Genomic DNA, 25157 nt, shown 5'->3' on the forward strand with positions numbered 1-25157 from the left:
CCTCGCCCCGCCCACCCCCCGCAGCCACTTCCGCCACCGCCTCCTCCTCCTGCTCACTGGCTTCCGCCGCGTGGGAGCCGGAGCGGAAGTGGCCCGTTCCCTTTTGTGCCTCGGCTTTCCTCTCTTCCGGTCCTCCCCTTTCGGGGTCTGAAATCTCCGTTCGTCTTTGGACCACTGGGCTAAAGCGCGGGGTAAGCCCAGGGAAGAATGCTGCTCTTCGGGGCGGAGCGGGTGGAGGGAGAGCGGGCGGCCGAGGGGCCTGCGCAGAAGCGCCGAGGGGAAGGAGGAACTGAGTCCTCGCCCTTCCCCACCCCCTCCCGACTCCCAAGGCCTCAGTCCCGCGAGACTTGATTGACCTCTCGTTCCCGCGTGTTGAGCTCCGGCTCTCCGTGCGGCCCCGTGACGGGAGCGGGGCGGGGAACGGCTCCGGTATATTTTTTATTTTTATTTTTGCCAGGCGACGGGGCTAAGTGGCTCGCCCAAGGCCACGCAGCTAGGCAGCTATGAAGTGTCTGAGGCCGGCTCGGATCCCCGCCACCCCCAACCCCCTTCTTGGCGGCTTCGGGCAGGCCAGAGCGCGAAGAATTGGGCCTGCGCAGCGAGTCTCCCGCCCGCCATCCCCACCCGACCCCAGGGCCCCCGAAAAAGGGGCTGATCTCAGAATAACCAGGCAGATGAACGAAAAGAGTGGCTTATCACAGGGCAAGTGGGAGAAGACACCGATGTTTCTTTATTCCATTAAGTCAGTCTCATATTTGGGAGATTTTGGGTGTCTGGACCCCTAAAAAAATAAATGGAGGACCTTAAAGAACTTTGATTTATGTGGATTAAAGCTGTCGATAATATGAGATAAACATCCACTTAAAAAAATATAGACACTCCTCTGAGCAAGAGGAGTTTATTTTGGCTTTTCTCGGGAAAAGGGCACCCCCAAGTCTCACAAAGGTAGTGAAGATCAAGGAGCTGCCCCGAAGTGACAGTCAAGCCAGCGATTCCCCCCTCTTCCAACCTGATTGGTTAAGGTTTTTCAGAGTTACAATCTTTATCTGGAAAAGCTACAAGGAAGAATAAAAGGTTTTCATAAAATATTACCTCACCATCCAGATGGCGAGGGTATCAGAAGAAGATTTCTGATGACCTATTAAATGAATTAATGTCTGAGGATGAAAGGTCTTCTTAGTTTAGCACTTAATCAAACTAGAGAAGGCAGGCTACTGTTCTCACAGTCCATTATCAGATAGGTGGCTAAGACGGGTCTCTTGTCTGGAAGGATTCCACTAGTTCCCTCCCTAACAGAATCAGTGCAAAGTCTTTCTGGAAATAGGCCACTGTTTCACTCCCTAGCAGAATCGGGAGGTGTCTGACTGGGAATGCAAGGCCTCTCTCCCTCTTCTAAGAATAGTCTAAGAGTAATAGTCTGTCTTTGTTTTAATGATTTTTAACCCTGAGAGGACTTCACTAGGAATGTTAACTCTTTAAGAGGAAATATTCCACTCAATAATATACTATATTAGAAATTAAAACAGAAAAACATTTAAATATCTTCATTTTAAAATGATAATAGTATGGATGTTGATAACATACTGCATTTGAAATTCAAACTGAAAAAATTTAAGTCATTTTTTAAAGTGATAGATAATAGCATATCTGTTGATAATATACTGCTTTAGAAATTAAAACTAAAAATGTTAAAAATTCTCACTTTAAAATTATATTAGTAGAGTTGTTATACTGCATTATAAATAAAAAAGAAAAAATATTCATTTTAAAATGGTAATAGTAAAATTACATGTTAATATAATTAATTATTTTAAAGTTATCTTTCCAAGGGGCCGCTAGGTGGCACAGTGGATAGAGCCCCAGCACTGGAGTCAGGAGTACCTGAGTTCAAATGCAGCCTCAGACACTTAATAATTACCTAGCTGTGTGGCCTTGGGCAAGCCACTTAACCCCATTTGCCTTGCAAAAACCTGGAAAAAAAATTATCTTTTCCAAAGCAAATATTGGAAGCTTGGCATTGTTTTACATTTTTTCATTTCTTTAGTTTCATTACCTTCATCGTTCTAATTCCAATAAGTTCAATAATTATTCAGTAATAATGTAATATGTTGTTTCAGTTGAAGTATGTGAAGAAAATCCAACCTCATGCAGATATGTGGTTGGAACAGTTTTTTAAAAGACCTTGATACTACACAAAAAGCTCAAATTTCTTGAAGGTTAGTTGCCACAAAGAATCTAAAACCATATCAATGACCTTTTTAAAACATTTTTACATTAAAATCCATTGGTTGGATCTTGCTCTTTGAATGGATCTTTTATCCATGAATTTGTCATTTGGAAAATATTGGTTCATTGAGTTATGCAGATCATCCAAATGCTGACACAGTTTATCAGACAATATATAAAAGATGATCATATAATTAATTTCCTCAGTGTTCTCATTAGAAAATAATAATGGGGGAGGGGCAGCCAGTTGGCACAGTGGATAGAGCACCAGCCCTGGAGTAAGGAGAGCCTGAGTTTAAATGTGATCTTAGACGCCTAGCTGTGTGACCTTGGGCAAGTCACTTAACTCCATGGCCTTAAATAAATAAAATAATTAAAAAAAAGAAAGGAATAATTGGAAATTTATCAGGGTCATGATTCGAGGTATAAGTTCCAACTAAGATATTAACAGTTTTAATATTTACAGCTAAATCTTTAATTATGAAAACTGGTTAAATTCGACTGAATTCTCATGAGTGAATGGGGGGGAAGGCAAATATTATCTTCGTTGTATTATGAAAATAGTTTTGATACTGCAAGATGCTGAAATGTCTCAAGGACTCCATAAAGGTCCATAAGACACTTTTTAGAACCTCTGGTATAATGGATAGGTGATCAACTTCAGTCAGAAAGACCTGGTTTCAAATTCTGCTCCTGTCATATTGGCCATATAACTTTGGGCAAGTTTTTTGGCTTTTCAGCTGTCTTCTTGGCTTCCTTCAAAACTCAACTCAGGGAGACAGTTAGGTGGTGCAGTGGATAGAGCACTGGCCTTGGAGTCAGGATGACCTTTGTTCACATCAGACACTTAATAATTAATTACCTAGCTGTTTGAACTTCGGCATATCTCTTAACCCCACTGCCTCGAAAAGAAAAAAAAACAACTCAAATACCTCCTGCCCCAGACCTTTCCCTATTCCTCCAGATGCCAGTGTTTTGTCCCACAAAATTGTCTTGTATTCATATGTATATATTTATAGGTGAAGTAGAATAATTTAGTGGATGGAGAGCTTGCTTTCCTTTTGATTTGATTGACTTTCCCCCTTTCTAAAAACTCTTAAAAACAGAAAAAGGGCTAAAACATTGCCTAGAACAGAGAAATTATAGACCTAGTCCCTTTCCTAGTCCTGTATTTATATGTGCATGTAGTGTCTTAGCCAATAGAATGTAAACTTAAGGACAAGAATTATATCCCTTACATAATAGGTGCTTAATAAATATCTTTGATTAATAAGTTGGAAAGGAATTGTATATAGACTAGAGAGACTGTCCTCTCTTGTAAGCTAGTTGTACTAAGATCACAAATCCAAAGGAAAATTGGAGGGTTTTAAAAAAAAAAGGCAAAATTATTTCTTTTAGGGGCGGCTAGGTGGCACAGTGGATAGAGCACCAGCCCTGGAGTCAGGAGTACCTGAGTTCAAATCCGGCCTCAGATACTTCATAATTACCTGTGTGGCTTTGGGCAAGTCACTTAACCCCATTGCCTTGCCAAAAAAAAAAACACCTAAAAAAATTATTTCCTTTAAAGTGAATTTTTATTCACTGTGGCTTTCTTTGCAGGACAAACAAAATTGACATTATAGATCTAATACAGTAAAGCCTTTTGGGATTGGGTTTGGAGTGTGGCTGGCTATCTAAGCTCCTATTCTTATTTTGGATTTTTTTTAGGTTTTTTTTGCAAGGCAATGGGGTTAAGTGACTTGCCCAAGGCCACACAGGTAATTATGAAGTGTCTGAGGCCGGATTTGAACTCAGGTACTCCTGACTCCAGGGCTGGTGCTCTATCCACTGTGCCACCTAGCTGCCCCAATAGTAAGCTCCTATTCTTAGAAGCCTATAGTCTTTTTTTTTTTTTACATGTACTGTCTTCTTCCTCCACCCATGACTATCTAATAGTGTTATAAATGTACTGTTTGGATTAAGTTGATATATTTGAATTAAATAAGGAAAGAAAAACTTGTAAATTTTTTCTTTTCCTTTTCAGCTTTTTTTTTTTTTTGGATTGCCTGAAATTCCCAAGTAGCAAGATGGTGAGTTTCATAGATTCCTTAAGAAAATTTTTCTTTATAATTAAAGAGTTTGATTGCATTAAAATACTACTTTTAAAACTAGAGCCTTGAAACTAATTTTAACATTATGGTCATTTTAGGGCCTAAATTGAATCCCAGAGATGATTGAGTTCAGTCTGCACAATCTTACTGGTTTTAGGTAATTCTGTTTAGTTTATCTGATAACAGCCTTTGATACATAATTGAGTTTGGAGAGAGGAACTTCATGTTCTTTACCTGAGCTAGAATAGGGCTAGAAAAAGTAGGCAGCTGACTAGACTGACATACAAGTAACTTTTTAATGTTGCTTGTTATAAATGTTCATGTTTTTGTCAGAAAATTGCATTATCCAAGGCATGTAGACATTCTGTGCAAACCCAAGTTCCCCAAGTCATTTCACCTTCTAGCATAGAAGTGGTCACCTGGGGTACAATTTTTGATCTTCTGATTATTTCAGAGCTTTGAGTGTTTCCTTCTCTTCTGTGCCCCCCCCATTCTTTAAAGAATGTTTATTTTAACTACTTCTAAGATTTAATTATTTAGAATTTTCTTCTCTGATTGTGTAACTTTTGTTTAGCTATAACCCTTCTTGTCACTTCTAGCTTTAAAATTAACTTTTTCCACTTTCATTCTTTTGATTTGATTGACCTTCAGCATGGTCATTGATCCACTCTTGTGGATGGAGTGTTGAGTGCTCACAGTGTTTTCAAGATAACCTGTCCTATGGAATGGCATAATAGTTTATATGCAGCTAATTGGAGAACTGGCAACTCTAATTAAAGATTTTCATGAAAAGTATATCATTGAAGAGAGAACAAGTGAAAGGATGTGAATGTGTCAAGAATAGAGTGCTTTTAGTCAGTAGCAAAAAATTTAAAAAATAATTTAAACTTTCTTTAATTATTTCAATTTTTTTTTCCTTTTTAGAGTCAAAAATCTACAAAATATCCCTTAATTGTAATTGAGGGCAGATTGGGCTAGAAATAGGAATTGGGTGGGCAGGACATATAAGCAAAAGCAATTTATAGCAACTCTATTTGTGGAGCGTTTTTTCCAGAGTTTAGTATAGATAATAATTGAATCCATGGGAGCTGATGAGATTACTAAACCAAATAATAAAGAAGGACAAAAGGAGTGGATGTCAACTAAGTGAATATCCAATAAAGAAGACTGAGAAGTAACAGTCTGACAGAGCCCTTTGAAAGAATTGATCTTCAGAGGTGCTAGGTGGTGAAGTGGATAGAGCACCAGCCTTGGAGTCAGGAGTACCTGGGTTCAAATCCGTCCTCAGACACTTTACTATGTTTCCATGATAAACATTGATCAAAATTGAATTTAGCAACTATATTGTAAATAGGAGTTATTGCCAGAAAAAAATCACATGCCTAGAATTTGGTAGGGCCATGCTTGAGGAATATTAATCCTGTATTTTTGTTCTTGAAGCAAGAAGTCATTGTCAACCATATACAGATCTTCTGTGCTCATCAACATAATCCCCAAAGACTTTAATGATGCTTTTTAAATGAATTATGTTGATTTCCTCAACAGTCTTTAAAGTTGTTAACTACTTAAATAACTTTTTGAAGGCATTAAAACAGCTGTCATTTCCTAAAAGTCTTTTGGGGCGGGGTGGCACTTAGGTTATATCTCTGAAGCATTATTATGTAATTCTGTTCCTATTTAGATTGTTATCTGGGTTTTTTTGAGTTGACAATAATACAGTGTATAAACTCAATTGGAGAAAATTGATTTACTCTCATATTTCTTCTCTTTATAGTCAGTGACGTTGCATACAGATGTAGGTGATATTAAAATAGAAGTCTTTTGTGAGCGAACACCCAAGTCATGTGAAGTAAGTATTGAAATAAATAATTATTTGGCTCTGAATATTTGAGTGATGTAATAGAAAGAGTTCTCTATTTGGAGATGGAGGAGATGAGCTAAATCCTGTCATTGCTCCTTGAGTGTCATTAGGCTAATCAGTTAAATTTCTGAGCCTTAGTTTCTCCCTTTATAAAATGATGGGGGTTGATCAAAGACAAATAGAAATGAATCCTGGCTGCATATTAACTTAGAAAATGACAAATTAATATTATGTTGTATTTGTATTTATTTTGTTAAAAAAATTTCCAAATTGCACCTTAATCTGGTTCTGGATTGCAAGTTTGACACTTCTGGACAAGACAATCTCTAGCTTCCCTTCCAGCCTAAATCTGAACCAAGATGAAAGGGTCCAGTTCATGTGGAAAATATATACATGGGGTGGCTAGGTGGCACAGTGGATAGAGCACCAGCCCTGTAGTCAGGAATACCTGAATTAAAATCTAGCCTCAGACACTTAATAATTACCTAGTTGTGTGGCCTTGGGCAAGTCACTTAACCCCATTACCTTGCAAAAATTAAAATGTGTATATGTGTGTGTGTGTATACATATATATATGCATATATATATATACACACCACACACACACACACACACACACACACACACACACACACACACAACCAGAACACCAGATGAATGATTTTGCAATGGTTCTGCTGACTTTTTTAATACCTTATTTTGAGTGTTTATATTTGAGGGAATCATTCTGATGCTACATTTAACACTATATGTGCATAATTGAGGGCTTCATAAATGCCCTTTTATGATAAAAGATTTCTTTTTGTTCTCCTAACCAGTAGGGAGGCTTAAATGCCACTTGAAAGCACCATGAGAAGTCCCCTGAACTTCACATTAAATGTGAAGTGACCTAGATGGCTACTGTTGGCTTCTAACACCCAGGCTCAGAATAAAGAATCAGGGAATGGAACATTCTTGGCCAGTTAGTACAACACATATACTGAAGATATTTTCACTGTGAAACATCTCTCTACTTTTCCTACTTGTTGCTATTAAGGAAAGCTAATCAGAGTTGTACTTTTTCATATGTCAAACAAAGATGAGATAAACTCTTCAACAGTAGAAATGACTGGCCTAATAGGATTTAAGAGTCTCAGAGATCTTGGATATTGTCTTATTCAGCAAATCTCAAACTTTCTGATATCATAGACCTCTTTACTCTCTAAAATGATCAAGGATCAATCTTGCCAAAGTTTTTGTTTATCAGTATTTAATGTATTAGAAATTAGACTATCTTGGTATTATGAAAGGGAACAGGGGTCCTAGTGGTTTGTGAAGCACACTTTAGAACCACAGATAGATCTGTGGTTACTTGATAGATCAACTTCCTCATGCAGAACAAAGGCCTGAAATCTTGTTTTCTGATTTATATTCTATAAAAAAAATAGACAAACATGATTGTAATATTAGATGAACAAATATTTTGCAGTTATTTCACTTGCTTTATTGATAAAAATTAAGGGCTTATAAAATAAAACTAGTATTCAGAATAATGTCTGAAATGTACATTTTAAATCCATTAGCCATAGGGATTTGAAGAATCAAGTGTTTTTATTTAATTTTAAACATATTATTGCTATAGTATTTTTTAACTTTTATTTTCATATTCTCTAGAATTTCTTGGCTCTTTGTGCTAGTAATTACTACAATGGGTGTATATTTCACAGAAATATCAAGGGTTTCATGGTACAAACTGGAGATCCAACAGGTGAGTGCTTCAATTCATTAATAGATTTCTTCCTGGGGACACTGGGATGAAGATGTAAAGGAAGAGTCCTCCTAAGTGGAGAAGCAGAGATTTTTTTGTGTTCTGCTTATAATATGTTATAAAAAAAATATCCACAAGTCCAGCAGGCACTATTTTAGTAAATAGTATTTAAAGGGAATTATTCCTTTTTGTTATTTGAGTCATGTTTCATTTTCATTGATTGGTCCCTATTTTAGCATGTGAAATAAACTATCTGTACGTGTGTGTTTGCAGTCTGTTAAGATGGATCATTTAAAAAACTTTAGGGTCTTAGTACCTCATTTTCTTCCACCATCTAAAAATCACACTCCTTTCATCCTTTTCAAAACTTGAGCCAAATTTTATTGTTCTGCAGGTTCTGGGAAAGGAGGCAACAGTATCTGGGGGCGGAAATTTGAAGATGAATATAGTGAATATCTTAAGGTATCTCTCAAATCTTCTGTATATTCTGGTATCTTAATTTCTCCCTAGTTGAGGTTAAAGACTTTGAAACTGAATTTATTTATTAAACATAAATTAGCATGTATGCAAGTATGAATTTTAGGTCATTACTTTTACATATTTCATGACCTTATGGCTATGATTAAACATTTAGATTGGTGCTTGATCTCTTCCTCTATTTTAACCCAATAATTTATTAATACTATTTATTATTATATTGAACAAGTAGATGTCATAGTGAATAAAGTGCTGGACCTGGAGTCAAAAAGATTCATCTTCCTGAGGGCAAATCTGACCTCAGACATTTTCTAGCTTTTTAATCCTGGGAAAAATCATTTACTTCTTTTTGCCTCAAGTTTCCTCTTATGTAAAATGAGGTGGAGAAAGAAATGCAAACCACCCTAGTGTCTTTGCCGAGAAAACCCCAAATGGAGTCACAAAAAGTTGGAGAGGACTGAAAAATAACTGAACATTTATTATACTTTTTACTTATAGATCATGAATTTATATTAAGTTGGCACATTTTGGTGTTCCCTTTTAAGACTTGTAGATATGATTAATATATTCTTCTATACCATTATTTTCAAGTACAGTGACTTTCAGTGTATTTCAGTTGTTGTTGTTATCTTGTTAATCCCTCCCCCAAAATTGTAATTTTATTTTTATGCATGTTGAAATACTTTTTTTGAGGTTTTAAATTCAAATTTAACAGCAAAAGTAAGTAAATATTTCAGTTAGATAATATAAAAATCATTAAACACTATCTACTAGAATAAGTATAAAATGAGGATATTGAATTATTTACCTACATTAATTATTGTTGTCTGATACTAGAGCTTATAGACATAAATCTTTTCCTAGCATTAGACCAGTTATTAAATTGATAAACTCACTCCTTCATGAGCCTCTTATAGTTAGTAATTCTGCTAGAAATAATCTCTACTGGGAGTTAGCTGCACCTTGAGAGGCATCTTCTTGTTATTGGAAACTAATGGCTCCTCTTGTCATTGCTATCTTTGTCACCTGGATAAGCTGTTTAACCTCTAGCTCTCAGATGGCTCTCAGATATGACATTTATAAAGTACAAGAGACATAATTTCTGGGTAATCATTTTATTAATAATGATAGAATTTTAACTAAAGGCCAGTGACCTTCTCAAATGCCAAAGACAATCATGGCTGCAGATTCATAACTTAAATGACCTTGGAAGAGGGTTGTTTTGGGGGAACTGAACCTATTCTAATAAACTTCAATTATATCAATTGTTACCTCCAGCCCTGGGCATTCTATTCAAAAGAATTTTTTCCCACCCAAACCTCAGATGAATACAGTGGCTTCCCCATCTGGAACAGGTCTGAACAAGATTTTTTAAAAAGTTAATCTCATGTCATCAGTAATGTCCATTAAGAGGTGAAATTTTTGAAATTCAGTAGTTAATAATGATAGTTCTCCCCAACCCCCCAGACTGATCCAGAGAGGATTCTGAGATGAATAGATAGTAGAAGTAGCTGCCCATATTGGTGAAATCACAGGACTGACTTTTTTAAGCAAAGAAGTCTATAAATGTGAACTGTTATTAACATTGAAACTTCATGGAAACTTCCAGTTTCATACCATTAAATTATTTTTCATTTTACCCTTCATTTACCCTTGACCCCATTAATTCCCATCTCCTCTAGGAGGTTACCCCTTTGATCATTCTCTCTATCTAATAGAAGATCTTTTCTCATGCATTGACTCTTTCTAGACACCATTCCCAGATCTTTCCAATTCTTAAAAAAGACCTCCCTTTGGCTCTGGCATCTCCTCCAGCAGTCATCCATATCACCCTTCCCTTTCATAGCCAATTTCCAGGAAAAAGAGACTTCTGCTCATTGCCTCTACATTCTCTCCTCCTGCTCTCTTCTTGCCCCTTTTCTTTCTTGTTTCAGTCCCACCATCTCTTTTTGGCTAAATCCAATGTCTTTTCCCCAGCCTTCTTGAATTTGTTTCAGCTTTAGATTATTTCTGACATGCAAATTAAAGCAATTCTGAGGTACCACCTCACACCTCTCAGACTAGCCAATATGACCAGAAAGAACAATGATCAGTGTTGGAAGAAAATCTGGAAACAGATTGGAAATCTGGGACACTAATACATTGTTGGCGGAGCTGTGAACTCATCCAACCTTGCTGGAAAGCAATTTGGAATTACTCCCAAAGGGCAACAAAAAATGTGCATATTTGATCCAGCAATACCACTACTGGGTCTATAACCTAAAGAAATGATAGAAAAGGGTAAAAACATCACTTGTACACAAATATTCATAGTAGCCCTGTTAGTGGTGGCAAAGAATTGGAAATTAAGTGAATGTCCTTCAACTGGGGAATGGTTTAACAATATTGTGGTATATGTACCTCATGGAATACTATTGTTCTATTAGAAACCAGGAGGGATGGGAATTCAGGGAAGCCTGGAGAGATTTGTATGAACTGATGCTGAGTGAGATGAGCAGAACCAGAAAAACATTATACACCCTAACAGCAACATGGGGGTGATGATCAACCTTGATGGATTTGCTCATTCCATCAGTGCAACAATCAGAGACAGTTTAGGGCTGTCTGCAATGGAGAATACCATCTGTATCCAGAGAAAGAATTGTGGAATTTGAACAAAGACCAAGGATTTAGGGAAAAAACTTATCTTATTAGGTAATTTTGCTGTTTCTTATACTTTATTTTTCTTCCTTAAGGATATAATTTCTCTCATCACAGTCAGCTTAGATAAATGTATACCATGAACATTGTAAAGACTTAATAGACTGCCTTCTGTGAGGGGTGGGGGGAGGGAAGCGAGATTAGGGGAAAAATTGTAAAACTCAAAATAAATAAAATCTTTCTTAGATTATCTCTGACAAGCCCCTCCTTCATCATAAAATTTCTCCTCATTTGCTTTTTATGACATTGCTCCATCTTGGTTCCTTTTCTCCCTGGAAGATTGCTTCTTTTTAGGTTCATCACTCATGTCCCATCCTTTATATATGGTGAAACTCAGTTCTCTGTCCTGGGCCCTCTCATCTTTTGTTTTGCATTCACTTCTTTTTGAGGTCTCAATAACTCCCATGGATTCAACTGTCAGCTGATTTACATATGTACATATCCATCCCTTATTTCTACTCCACTTTTCTTGCAGTTCTCAGTGCCTCTTGATATCTCTCCCCTTGGGTATTCTATAGGCATTTTAAGCTCAGTATATGCAAAATAAGTTATTTTCTTCCCTCCCAAATCTATTTTCTTTCAACTTCTTTCTACTCATTACAACCATCTTAATCTGGGTCCTTCTCTTTTCTCACCTGAACTTTTATAGTCACACTGGCTCTAGTCTCTCCTCCTGTAATCTAGCCTCCATATAGGTGGAAGCTGCCTTAGTTCCAGATCACCTCCAGGGTAGAATCTAAGAGTTTGTGTGATTTTTAAAGACTGTCAGTCCCTAAACAATCATACACAGCTAGAGGTATGTATCCTAAGTGCTAGGGATACAAAGGCAAAAGTTAGACCCAGCTCTCAGAGAACTCACAAGTACTGAAAACCAAGCTCATTTATGGGAAAAACAGGAAATCATTAATGGAGAGACCCTAGAAAGATGAGGGATTAGGAAGGGTTTAAAGATTTTGGGTGGGATTTCAGGGAAGCCTGGAGACTTGAGATGACTGAGGAAGAGCTTTCCAGACAAAGGATTCTTCTGCAGGTTCACCAGATTTAAAGGATAAAATACAAATACCTGGGTTGGTGTGTTAAAGCAAGAATTTAAAATCAATCACTTTCTAGTTCCAGTCTCTTTTTCCAAACTGGTTATCCATCATTCTGCTCTACACTGCAGCTAAACTGTCCCAGCTGTGCTTTGTACACTATCCTATCTCTGGCCTCTTCACCTTTTCCCAGGTTGTCCTCTCTGTCTGGGATCCTTTCTCACCTCTGCCTCTTGAAATTTCCATCTGCTTTCAAGACTCAAATGATATGCCAGCACTTTGAAAAGACCTTTCTTAATTACACCAGTTGTTAACCCTCTTCGCCATGTCCATTATCCCTTGGCTAGTCAATGTGTACTGATTCTATGCTTGTTCTGCTTTTACTGTTTTGTGAATGTGCTCTATCTCCACCGCTTCCATCCCATCCCTGTAGAAAATAAACACCTTGTGGTTCTTTCCCCTTTTCAGTATATACTGGACCTGGTGACTGATTACATAAGATCCTTATAGTTATTTACTTGACTCTCCAAGATTCTTATCCACTTTTTGAGAAATATCATTATGTGATTTGTTATGGATTATAGAATTTTAGAATTTTTTTAGTCCAACTTCTACTTCCCAAAGAAAAGTTTGTCTAATTCAGTCCCCTGATTTGATGAGGGTTAAGGTAAAGTAACTGAGCTCAATCTGGTAAGGGGATTTCCCTTAGTTTATAATAACTAATTAGTGGTAAAGCATATTTATCTGAGGCCTAAATTCAGATTACTTCCTTTTTTTTTAGGTGTCATTTTGAATTTTACAATTTTTCCTGTAATCTCACTTCCCTACCCCCACCCCCACAGAAGGCAGTCTGTTAGTCTTTACATTATTTCCGTGGTATTCATTGATCTAGGTTGAATGTGATGAGAGAGAAATTATACCCTTAAGGAAGAAAAAGTATAAGAGATAGCAAAATTAAATAATAAGATAATTTTTTTTTCCTAAATTAAAGGTAATAGTCCTTGGTCTTTGTTCAAACTCCACAATTCTTTCTCTGGATACAGATGGTATTCTCCATTGCAGAAACCCCAAAATTATGCCTGGTTATTGCACTGATGGAATGAGCAAGTCCATCAAGGTTGATCATCACCCCCATGTTGCTATTAGGGTGTACAGTGTTTTTTTGGTTCTGCTCATCTCACTCAGCCTCAGCTCATACAAATCCCTCCAGGCTTCCCTGAATTCCCATCCCTCCTGGTTTCTCATAGAACAATAGTGTTCCATGACATACATATACCACAGTTTGCTAAGACATTCCCCAGTTGAAGGACACTCACTTAATTTCCAATCCTTTGCCATCACAAACAGGGCTGCTATGAATATTTTTGTACAAGTGATGTTTTTACCCCTTTTCATCATCTCTTCAGGGTATAGACCCAGTAGTGGTATTGCTGGATCAAAGGATATTCACATTTTTTGTTGCCCTTTGGGAGTAATTCCAAATTGCTTTCCAGCAAGGGTGGATGAGTTCACAGCTCCACCAACAATGTATTAGTGTCCCAGATTTCCAATCTGTTTCCAGATTTCCTTTCCAATATTGATCATTGTCCTTTCTTGGTCATATTGGCCAATCTGAGAGGTGTGAGGTGGTACCTCTGAGATGCTTTAATTTGCATTTCTTTAATAATTAGTTATTTAGAGCAATTTTTCATATGACTATGGATCACTTTGATTTCCTCATCTGTAAATTGCCTTTGCATATCCTTTGACCATTTGTCAATTGGGGAATGGCTTATTTTTTTTTAAACTTTGACTCAGTTCTCTATATATTTTAGAGATGAGTTGTTTGTCAGAAATACTAGTTGTAAAAATTGTTTTCCATTTTGCTACATTTCTTTTGATCTTGGTTACAGTGGTTTTGTCTGTGCAGAAACTTTTGAACGTAATCAAAATTGTCTAGTTTGTTTTGAATGCTGTTCTCCATCTCTTCCTTGGTCATAAACTGCTTCTCTTTTCCATAGATCTGACAGGTAAACTATTCCTTAATTTCCTAGTTTGCGTATAGTATTGTTTTTTATGACTAAATCCTGTATCCATTTTGATCGTATCTTGGTATGGGGTGTGAGGTCTTGGTCTAATCCAAATTTCTGCCATACTAACTTCCAATTTTCCCGACTTTTTATCAAAGAGAGAGTTTTTATCCCAATAGCTGGACTCTTTGGGTTTATCAAACAGCAGATTACTGTCATCATTTCGTGCTATTGCACCTAGTCTATTCCACTGATCCACCACTCTATTTCTTAGCCAATACCAGACAGTTTTGATGACTGATGCTTTATAATATAATTTTAGATCTGGTAAGGCTAAGTCACCTTCTTTTGCACTTTTTTTTTCCATTAAATCCCTGGATTTTCTCGACTTTTTATTTCTCCATATGAACTTACTTACAATTTTTTCTAGGTCATTAAAGTAATTTTTTGGAATTTTTGTTGGTATGGTACTAAACAAGTAGTTTAATTTTGGTAGAATTGTCATTTTTTTATTATATTAGCTCCACCTATCCATGAGCAATTGATGTTTGCCCAGTTATTTAAGTCCGATTTTATTTGTGTGAGAAGTGTTTTGCAATTGTTTTCAAAAAGTTTCTGTGTCTGCCTTGGCAGGTAGACTCAAAGGTATTTTATATTGTCTGAAGTTACTTTGAATGGGATTTCTCTTTCTAGATCTTTCTGCTGCATCTTGCTAGTTATATATAGAAATGTTGAGGATTTATGAAGGTTCATTTTATATCCTGTGACTCTGCTAAAGTTGCTAATTATTTCTAGTAGTTTTTTAGATGTTTTTTGGAATTCTCTAGGTATGCCTTCATGTCATTGGCAAAGAGTGAGAATTTTGTCTCTTCCTTCCCTATTCTAATTCCTTCAATTTCTTTTTCCTCTTATTTCTGAAGCTAATGTTTCTAATATGATATTGAATAGTAGTGGTGATAGTGGGCATCCTTGTTTCACCCCTGATCTTACTGGAAATACCTCTAGCCTCTCCCCATTGTATATAATGCCTGTTGATGGTTTCAGATAGATACTGCTTATTATTCTAAGGAACAGTCCATTTATTTCTACATTCTCTAGTGTATTTAGTAGGAATGGGTGCTATAGTTTGTCAAAAGCTTTTTCAGCATCTGTTGATATAATCATATGATTTCTGATGAGTTTGTTGTTGATATAATTAATTATACTAACAGTTTTCCTAATATTGAACCAACCCTGCATTCCCAGGATAAATCCTACTTGATCATAATGTATTATACTAGTAATAACTGGCTGTAATTGTTTTTGGTAAGATTTTATTTTAAGATTTTTGCATCTATATTCATAAGGGAGATAGGTCTATAATTTTATTTCTCTATTTTAACTTTCCTGGTAAATTGGGAAACAATTTTTGCAACTAGTATTCCTTGTGCTGATACCATATTGGTGTCATAGCGTTAGGCAGAGTTCCGTCTTCACCTGTTTTTCCAAAGAATTTATATAGAATTGGAACCCATTGTTCCTTAAATATTTGATAGAATTCACTTGTGAATCCATCTGGCCCTGGAGATTTTTTCTTAGGGAGTTCACTAATGGCTTGTTGAATGAGATAGGGTTATTTAGGTATTTAATTTCCTCTTCATTTAATCTGGGAAACTTATATTTTTGTAACAGATTACTTCTTAATAGATATGATTAAATTGATGTTTTTGATGATCTCTTAGCACAGCGTTCGAGGAGTTGTATCCATGGCTAATAATGGTCCAAACACCAATGGATCACAATTCTTTATTACATATGCCAAGCAGCCTCATTTGGACATGAAGTACACAGTGTTTGGAAAGTGAGTATTTTGCTTTTTTTTTTTTTGGTAAGGCTAATGAGGTTAAGTGACTTGCCCAAGGTCACACAGCTAGGTAATTATTAAGTGACTGAGGTCAAATTTGAACTCAAGTCCTTCCAAATCCAGGGCCAGTGCTCTATCCACTGTGCCATCTAGTCACCTGGAAAGTGAGTGTTTTGGACACTCTTTTTTGAGTTTCTTTTGAGTAAGGTGCACCTACCAAACCAGTGCCACCATTTTCAAATAACGTTACTGATAAATCAATGGAAAACCAAATATTTTAGGTATTTATTGTACAACATTTTGTCCCTCTGCCATATGTCTTAATTTTGAGAGATTCTAATAAACAGTTGATATATATGAAAAAAAGCAGAATCCATTAGTTTTTATTGTTTTGTTGGTAACTCTGGCACCCTTTCCTCACTTTCTATCCCTGTATTTAAGATACTTGTATTTCCCAATGTTCTAAACCTAAAAGAATAGAGAAATTTCTTCTGAATGAATGGAATGATTTTTGTTTCCATTCTGCTTTCTCCTTTCACCTGTAACCCACCCCATCTTTTATCCAATTCCTTCTAGAAATAAATTGATTTCAAAACTTAATTTTTAGAAGGTGGGAAGTTCTCATTGTTTCATGCTTAGAATCTTATAAAAGATTTTGCTATTAAGGTAATATCTTTTAATAACATTTTTATTTTGATCTTTCTGGAGGTGCATTGTGTAGGTGTGTGACAGAGACCAAAAGATTCTAAAATGAGGTCAAATTTTGAATTTTTGAGGTTCTCAGTAGCATTATATTTTATTTATTTTAGTTTTTTTTTTGCAAGGCAGTAGGGTTAAGTGATTTGCCTAAGGTCACACAGCCAGGTGATTATTAAGTGTCTAAGGCCAAATTTGAACTTCGGTCCTCCTGACTCCAGGACTGGTGCTTTATCCACTGAGCCACCTAACTACCCCACTAGCATTAAAATTTTAATGATAATATCTACCTCTCAGGAATTTGGGACATCTCATGGGTTTGCTAACTTGTTTAAGTAAAAAAAAGTTTTATTACTCTTTAAAATCTTGAATAAAGCTGTAATCCTAAGAAAATTTTAAGTCAGGGATTCTTAGTCTGAGATCCAAGAAAAAAATTTTTTTAATTATAAAGATTTTATTTATTTTGAGTTTTACAATTTTTCCCCTAATCTTACTTCCCTCTCCCCACCCCCACATAAGGCAATTTGCCAGTCTTTACATTGTTTCCATGGTATACATTGATCCAAATTGAATGTGATGAGAGAGAAATCATATCCTTAAGGAAGAAACATAAAGTATAAGAGATAGCAAGATCAGACAATAAGATTATCAGGTTTGTTTGTTAGTTTTTTTCTAAATTAAAGTTAATAGTCCTTGGTCTTTTTTCAAACTCCACAGTTCTTTCTCTGGATATAGATGATATTCTCCATTGCAGATAGCCCCAAATTGTCCCTGATTGTTGCACTGATAGAATGAGCAAGTCCATCAAGGTTGATCATCACCCCCCATGTTGCTTTTAGTGTACAATATTTTTCTGGTTCTATCTCGATCAGCATCAGTTCATACAAATCCTTCCATGCTTCCCTGAATTCCCATCCCTCCTGGTTTCTAATAGAACAATAGTGTTCCATGACATACATATACCATAGTTTGCTAAGCCATTCCCCAATTGAAAGACATTTACTTGATTTCCAATTCTTTGCCACCACAAACAGGGCTGCTATGAATATTTATGTACAAATGATGTTTTTGCCCTTCTTCATCTTCTCTTCAGGGTATAGACCCAGTAGTGGTATTTCTGGATCAAAGGGTATGCACATTTTTGTTGCCCTTTGGGAGTAATTCCAAATTGCTCTCCAGAAAGGTTGAATGAGTTCACAGCTCTACCAACAATATATTAGTGTCCCAGATTTCCCACAACCCTTCCAACAATGATCATTATCCTTTCTGGTCATATTGGCCAGTCTGAGAGGTGTGGCACCTCAGAGAAGCTTTAATTTGCATTTCACTAATAAGTAATGATTTAAAGCAATTTTTCATATGACTATGGATTGCTTTGTTCTCATCTGTAAATTGCTTTTGCATATCTTTTGACCATTTTTTCAATTGGGGAATGGCCAAGAAAAATTTTAGAAATATTTTGATAATTGTATGGCAGTATAATTACTTGCTTTTATAATCCTATGTGTTTTATTTTATGCATTTGAAAGCATTTTGATAAGGCATCCACAAGTTTCACTAGGTTGTCAAGGGGTGTGTCACAGATTATTTATTTTCTCTAAGCATTCAGAATTTGTATTTTCCTGTTTTCCATTGTCTCCTTTCATTCTCTTTAATCTGAATTTAGGCCTGAATTCAGTAGAATAGATTTACAAAATGAAGCAGTATCTACCTTTTCCAATTTCAAGAAATTTAATAAGCTTCATTCACCTTGTAGCTGATGTTACTAGTGTTGACAGAATTTTATAATTGTGGACATTTCATTTAAAGAACTACTCTATTTTATGTATTTGTTCCATATGTAGCCATTCAGTGTAACTATGAACTAGGAATGAAGGCAGAATGCAGTATTCTCAAGATTTATTAGGAACTTTTTACACCAATTGACCAATAATATAAAAGTTTGGAAGGCTAAATATTTGCCCTCCTTTATCTATAATTAGAAAAGAGATCAAAATTAAACCAACAATTTCTTTTGCTATGTTTGCCTGTATAATGTCTTATACAAAAATGTGAGCTGTGAGTTTTACCCTTAAGGACCCTGAAGTCCACAGAAAAAAAGATACATGCATATAATAAATTAAACAATAATAAACTGATATCTATGAAAAACAAAACTCAGCAGCAGTTTATTACTATATTAGATGAGCTATCCTAAAGCAGGATGCAAGTAATTGCCTCATGAATTAAAGGAATTATAATTGCTAGAGAAATTTAAAAAAAATGTATTATCCAAAAAGAATTTTCATGAGTGTTCTATTTTCTTTTAGGGTAATAGATGGCCTAGAGACTTTGGATGAACTTGAGAAGCTACCAGTAAATGAAAAGACTTTTCGGCCTCTTAATGATGTACACATTAAGGATATTACGATTCATGCCAACCCATTCGCTCCATAACTTGTAATGTTGGACAAAATGTTGTCAAGCTCAACATAGGAAATACCTTGCTCTTGTTCACTATCTTCATTATACCATACACTATATCTTTTTTCTCATTTCTCAGGAAGAATTTAAGATGATGGTGCCCAAGAAGGGGGAAAATGGGCCTTTCAAATCAACTGTGCAAAGCCTGTCTGAACCAGAACAGTATAAAACACCATGATCCTATGTTTATTACTTAATGAGAACCCACACATATATTAATGTCTTCCTTCATGAAAGTATGTAAAAAAAAGGCTACTTTTCAGAAATGATATAATAGAAACCAATATCTTCATATTCATAATACAGTATGATATTAAATTTTTTTACTTTTAAACAAAATTAAACAAATGTATATAACTTGGAAAATGTTTTTTTTTAAATTCCTGAGCCTCTTCATAAAAAAATGTTTACTTTTCTGGCTAAAGTCAATTTTTGAGCAAATAGTATTTTAGAGTTTCAAATTTACAGATAAATTTAAATTAATACATAGGGTTTATCCAGAAATATACTAAACCCCTAGATCTAAGAGCCAGTAGTGAATAATCAAAATAACCTACCTGAAAATAGTATAATACTCTATAAAATAGCAGAAAGCATTAACTTTTATCTATCTAGAGGTAGATAATTTTATTTATTCTCATAAAATTGTAATGAACATCTTTGTAATTAAAGCTAAACGAAACTTAAGATAGTAGCTTTATGGAGAAGATGTTCAGAAAAACCAGGGCTAAAATTCTACTTCTTATACGAGTTGTGTAGTCACATGACCCTGAATAAGCCTCTTTACAAATTCAAATCCAGTCTCAGACTTACCAGTTTGTAACCTTGTTACCTAACTTCCTGTTAACTTCAGTTTCAATCAATCAATAAGCATTAATTACCTACTTTGTGCTAAATTCTTGCCATATAAAAGAAGACAAAAAAATAGTCCTTGTCCTTGAGGACCTCACAATCTAATCCAGGAGACAACAAAGAAACATAAAGAATCTAGCCCAGGAAAAATAGGAAGTAAGAGAGAAGGCTTTAGAATTAAGAGGGATTAAGGAAGGCTTTTGTAAAAGGAAGGATTTGAGTTGGAATTTAAAGGAAGCCAGGAAAGTAGGTAGTGATTGGGGGTGGGGAAGATCATCCTAGGCCTGGCAGTCAACCACTGAAAATGCCTTGGAGGTGAAGAGTCTTGTTCCTGGAACAACCAAGGGGGCAGTGTCCCTGGATTGAAGAATATATGGTGAGGAGTTAGTGGAAAGGTGGTGCTGTAGGAGGAGGATAAGATTGACTTGGAATTCCAAACAGGATTTTGTATTTGATCCAAAAGGTCATGGAAGCCACTGGAGGTTAGTGAGTAGGGGGATAAAAGGGTCAGACCTTGTACTTTAGGGAAATCACTTTAGTAGATGAACAGAGGAGTGGGGAGACATTTGAGGCAGACATATTCCCCCAGCAGGCTATTGCAAAAGTCCAGGCATGAGATGATAAGAGTTTAAACTAGAATCTTGGCAGAGTCAGAGGAGAGAAGGGGGTGTACACGAGTTATTGCAGAAGTGAAATCAAAGGCCTTGCCAACAGCTTGGATATGAGAGATAAGAGATAAGGAAGAGTTCAGGTTTTGGGCCTGTAATGTATAAAAAATTAACGAGACAAAATTTCTTGGTAGTCATTTTATTAATAATGGTAAAATTTTAATAATGACAGCAAATCATTGGCTATTAATAATTTATAATTAATACTTTTGGTGTTGCTTTCTGTAGTAAGAGGGAAGGTAGGAGTTGGCAAGGGCTTAGGGGGAAAGATAATTAGTTCTGTTTTGGACAGGTTGAATTAAAGAAGTCCAGTGGTTGATTGTGTCATGATATTAATAATTGTGTTAAAATATTAGCAGCAATCCTTTGCACTCACTGTCTGTTTGCTCTTATCTTCTGTCAAAATGTATTGCTTTGATCAGTACCAGATCTTCTCTGAGGGATTTATGATTTTCATTTTAATCATAATTGTTTATAACTTTGTCGGAACTTTTCCTGTTTCCTCAGAAATCTTGAACTGAGAGCTGGAACTACAGCTGGCATGCTGCAGCAGAAAATAATTACGTTTGCCATGCTAACAGTCATTGAGTTTGTAACCGAAAAGTTAACAAACCAGGCGCTACATTTCTTTTCCACTTAAACTCTGGCTGAACCTGGCTGTACCTGGCTGAACAAGGCTCCATGGTTCTAACAACTTGGAGCTTCTTCTCACAAGACCCAAGAAAATCTGTATTGTCCCTATTGTTGAAAGCCATAATATAGGCCCCTTAATTAGTAAAAGCCATGAATAATGTGGATTTCCTAACAAATGTTTATTTCAGTGAAAGCCGTAATAGTAATAATATGGAATGCCTGTCAATAAAAACCATGAATGATGTAAACCAGGATTAATGAAAACCAAAAAGAAAGCACACTGAGCAAGACACAACCAGGACATGATGGATGAATGTTCAGTCCATAGACTTGCATGCTTGGGACTCCAGCCAAACACCACTGATAGGGCAACCAGGTATCTGGGCCTGAAGCCCAGTATTGAGCAGAGTAAATCCCAAAACATCAGCCAACCCATACTAACTGAATAGGATAAAGTCTGATGTTTCTTCAGGAGAATATTATAGATTAGAATAAACTGAGCTATGGGTTATGTCTCCTCTGCCCTTTCTCCCCTAACAAGCAACTTCTGGGATGTTGGTAAATGTTATCATGACTTAGGACTGGCTCCTTATCTATTAAGTCCAGATGTCCTCATTCCTCAGGGCTGGAGGAGATAAATGTCTCTGGATTATATGCTTTTCTTTAAATTGGTTTATGATTAGGGGCGCAGTGGATAGAGCACCAGCCCTGGAGTCAGGAGTACCTGAGTTCAAATTTGACCTCAGACACTTAATAATTGCCTAGCTGTGTGACCTTGGGCAAGTCACAACCCCATTGTCTTGCAAAAAACTAAAAAAAGAAAACAAAGTAAAACTAAATTAGCTTATGATTAGATTCTGAAAACCACTTCTTAACTAATGAGGATGAATCTAGTGAGGCACCATATATATAGTTCCTGTTGTTCATGTTTCCTTACCTTACTCTCCCATGACTATGGTTGAATAGAGGTCTTTTTATACCTTGAGAAATCTCCGAAATTTATTTATTTAAGACTTTCTCTTCATACCTTGAGAAATACCCAAAATTTATTTAAGAGGTATACAACGCACACACTAACTCCTCTCTTTGATTCCTATAATTAGCACGGGTTTGAGGGGTCTTCAAGGGAATCAATATGTTTCTGGAAGCTGCCCCAGACTGCTCCAATGTGGGTATCCTACTTTGATTACCAAACTACTTATATAATCTGGAGCTTCCCAGCCTTTCTTTGTGTTGGGAGTCCTTTTTGGGGGGGGGAGCCTTGAAAATTCCACTCCCACTGAAGAGGATTTTTGGCAAGACAATCCTCCAAATACCCACATGCTTGGGCCTGCTGTGGAAACCACTTAAGACCTAAGAAATACTGGTCCAGTCTTTTGTGATTTTCACACTTAAAAACCCTAACCCTTTCACAAACAAGCAAATTGTCCTCCCGAGGACTTTGTAAACCTGTTTTTTACTCTTTGAAATTAAACTATTTGATTCCTGACTCATCTGCCTCAGGCCTGGGTTTGTTAGGCTTAAACAATACATGGATTACTCAAACACTCACAGATCTGAGTTGAGTTCAGTCCTGATTACATTTAAAATGCTTTTGTCAATTGGTTCCTCCCAGAACTTCTCATTTAAGGAGGAGGGTCCAGACCAAAGATGTCTTCAAACCTTTGCAAGTTATACTGCTGACTCTTTTCCCTAGGACGTGTATTATCCCATCCTGGTATCTTTCAGTTCCTTTTTGAATTTTGCCTTCCCTTGATACAAAGTGAAGTGAACAGAACTAAAAGAATATTGTATAGAAGTTGATGGTATTAGATTGTTGATGTTATTATTCCATCCTCTCTCTGTCTTCTTGCACACAATGGCTAATATGGAAATATTTTACATGACTGTACATGTAGAACCTATCTCAGGTTACTTCTCCTTGTCTCAGGGGGGAGAGGAGGAGGAGGGAATAGAACTAGAACTCAAAACTTGAAAAAAATGTTAAAAATTGTTTTTACATGTAGTTGAAGGGAAAATAAAATATTTGTTTTTAAAAAGAATATAAGTTCTCTGAAGGAAGGACTGTCTTTATGCTGTTTTTGTACTCTCACTGATTAATGCTTACTATGTACTTGGCACCCCTTTTACCCCTTAATAAATGCTGACACTTCCTTAGAGATTGAACTCTCAGCCTAACCTAACATTTTGCCAATTGTTTATTTATAGCTAGAAGAATCACTCTTTTGACTAGGGGAATGCAAGTGTAAAAAGAAAATAGAGATTTATTAAAAGAAGTTACAACACAAAAGAAAGTAATAGGAAAGTTAAGAAGAGATTAAGGAAAGGCCAAGTGGATTGCTTATTAATCTTGGCAGGCCAGCTGCTAGGATCAGTTTAAATCTGGAAAGTCAGAGAGTGAGCCTCTCCCAAAATCTCCTTAAATTCCCCCTCAGGGTCCTTGGGCAGGGGTTAGTGACTGGGAGTGGCCAAGTCCCATGGAGATTTTGCCTTTTGGGGAGGGGTCTCATGGGTTTCTTAGAAATCTTTCTTAGATGTGTTTCCAGACCAAAAAAAGATGCAACCCAGATCTGATTGAAGGGCAGGCCCTGGCCTAAATTAGGCTAAAGGAGTATTTTAAGAGGAATAAAGGAGGAAGGAAGATTACCTTAACAATGCAATCAAAAAATTTACAAAATTTGTCAACTACTGGCCTCTACACTCCCTTTGCCCATGGTTCTATGCATCAGTTTGAGAAATCATAACAGCAGATTGTGAATAGACAAGCATCAAGAGAGAATGTTGGAGAAAAATTGGAACTTTCCTGAAGATTTTGTTCAGCCTTGTCCTCAAATATTTCCCTTCAGTTCATTTTTCTCTTTGTTGTTCTTGGGCCTGGTGATAATAATAGGTTTGTTCCCACCTATGGAATCTGCTTTTGGCTCTGAGCTAGCTTTTCCCTTAAATACAAATTGCTTAGGAGATACAATTCAAAAAGTGTGCAGACTTTATTCCTTCTCAGCTCCAAAAGCTGATTCAATGGAAAAATGTGATTTCCTATTTATCAGAGTTAAAATAAACTGTCCTCTGCCCAAGGTAATTATGTAATCTCTGGTAAAAAAGATTTAAAAAAAAATCAAATCGATTCCCAGTTTACTTATTAGAAATTTCCATCTATTGCTCAATTCCAAGCCTCAAGTCCTTACTTTTCTTACAAGTGCTAAAAGTAACATGTATTTTTCAGTACAAGACAGATTGAAGAAAAACAGGAGATATATATATATATATATATATATATATATATATATATATGCAAAGACCTTATTTGATTCTGTAAACTAATGTGAAAATAGGAAGAGACTCATATTAACACAATACAGTCCTTTCTTACTTTTACACAGGGACTGATTCCTGCAGAATTAATGCACCCTTGAGGTTGAGCTACCTAGGAAGGGAATTCAATTTTGGTATTGGGCAGGGCAATAAACTTAACATTTCAGTGAATCTTTTCTCCAGGTTCCTATATGATGTCCTCCTCTCCTAGGACTTGGAAATCCTCCAGTTGGTAAACATTTTGGTGCTGCTAATAGAACTGGAAAAGCTGCTTTCCAGCCAGCAAAACTGATTTTTTTTCCCCCAGACTAAAATTACCTTAGAATGGATATTTGAAGCTTTCTAAAGAGTCAGAACTAGAGGGAAGCTCTTTGTTAACAGACTTAAATTATTAAATATTTTCTTGATCCTGGATCTGAAGTCTCTTTTGGCCAAAAACCCTTAAGGCCATGTCTTTTTCCCCCCCTGAAAGTCATCTATCCTGAGCTTGTGATTAGTCTTTGCACCTGCAGCTTATTTACTTTTGACTCTCATATCCAAACAACTGTA

The 25157-nt window shown here is 36.3% G+C and overlaps 1 protein-coding gene across 3 annotated transcripts; it reads left to right on the forward strand.

Moving 5' to 3' along the window:
* The first annotated feature begins 65 nt into the window (after window positions 1–65).
* PPIL3 (peptidylprolyl isomerase like 3) lies at window positions 66–23596 on the forward strand. 3 transcript variants are annotated; one of them, XM_074191671.1, is made up of 8 exons: window positions 374–429; window positions 2118–2216; window positions 4250–4295; window positions 6091–6165; window positions 7831–7924; window positions 8319–8386; window positions 15863–15981; window positions 18990–23596. In XM_074191671.1, the coding sequence occupies exons 3-8, from the start codon at window positions 4293–4295 to the stop codon at window positions 19114–19116; spliced, it is 486 nt and encodes a 161-aa protein (XP_074047772.1). In that variant the 5' UTR covers window positions 374–429; window positions 2118–2216; window positions 4250–4292; the 3' UTR covers window positions 19117–23596. The 3 variants fall into 3 exon arrangements, with proteins under 3 accessions (XP_074047771.1, XP_074047772.1, XP_074047773.1); XM_074191670.1 differs by lacking the exons at window positions 374–429; window positions 2118–2216 and adding an exon at window positions 66–191; XM_074191672.1 differs by lacking the exon at window positions 2118–2216 and having other exon boundaries at window positions 409–429.
* The last annotated feature ends 1561 nt before the right edge of the window (window positions 23597–25157 follow it).

The sequence above is a fragment of the Macrotis lagotis genome, chromosome 6 (assembly GCF_037893015.1).
Source record: "Macrotis lagotis isolate mMagLag1 chromosome 6, bilby.v1.9.chrom.fasta, whole genome shotgun sequence".
Classification (NCBI taxonomy): domain Eukaryota; kingdom Metazoa; phylum Chordata; class Mammalia; order Peramelemorphia; family Peramelidae; genus Macrotis; species Macrotis lagotis.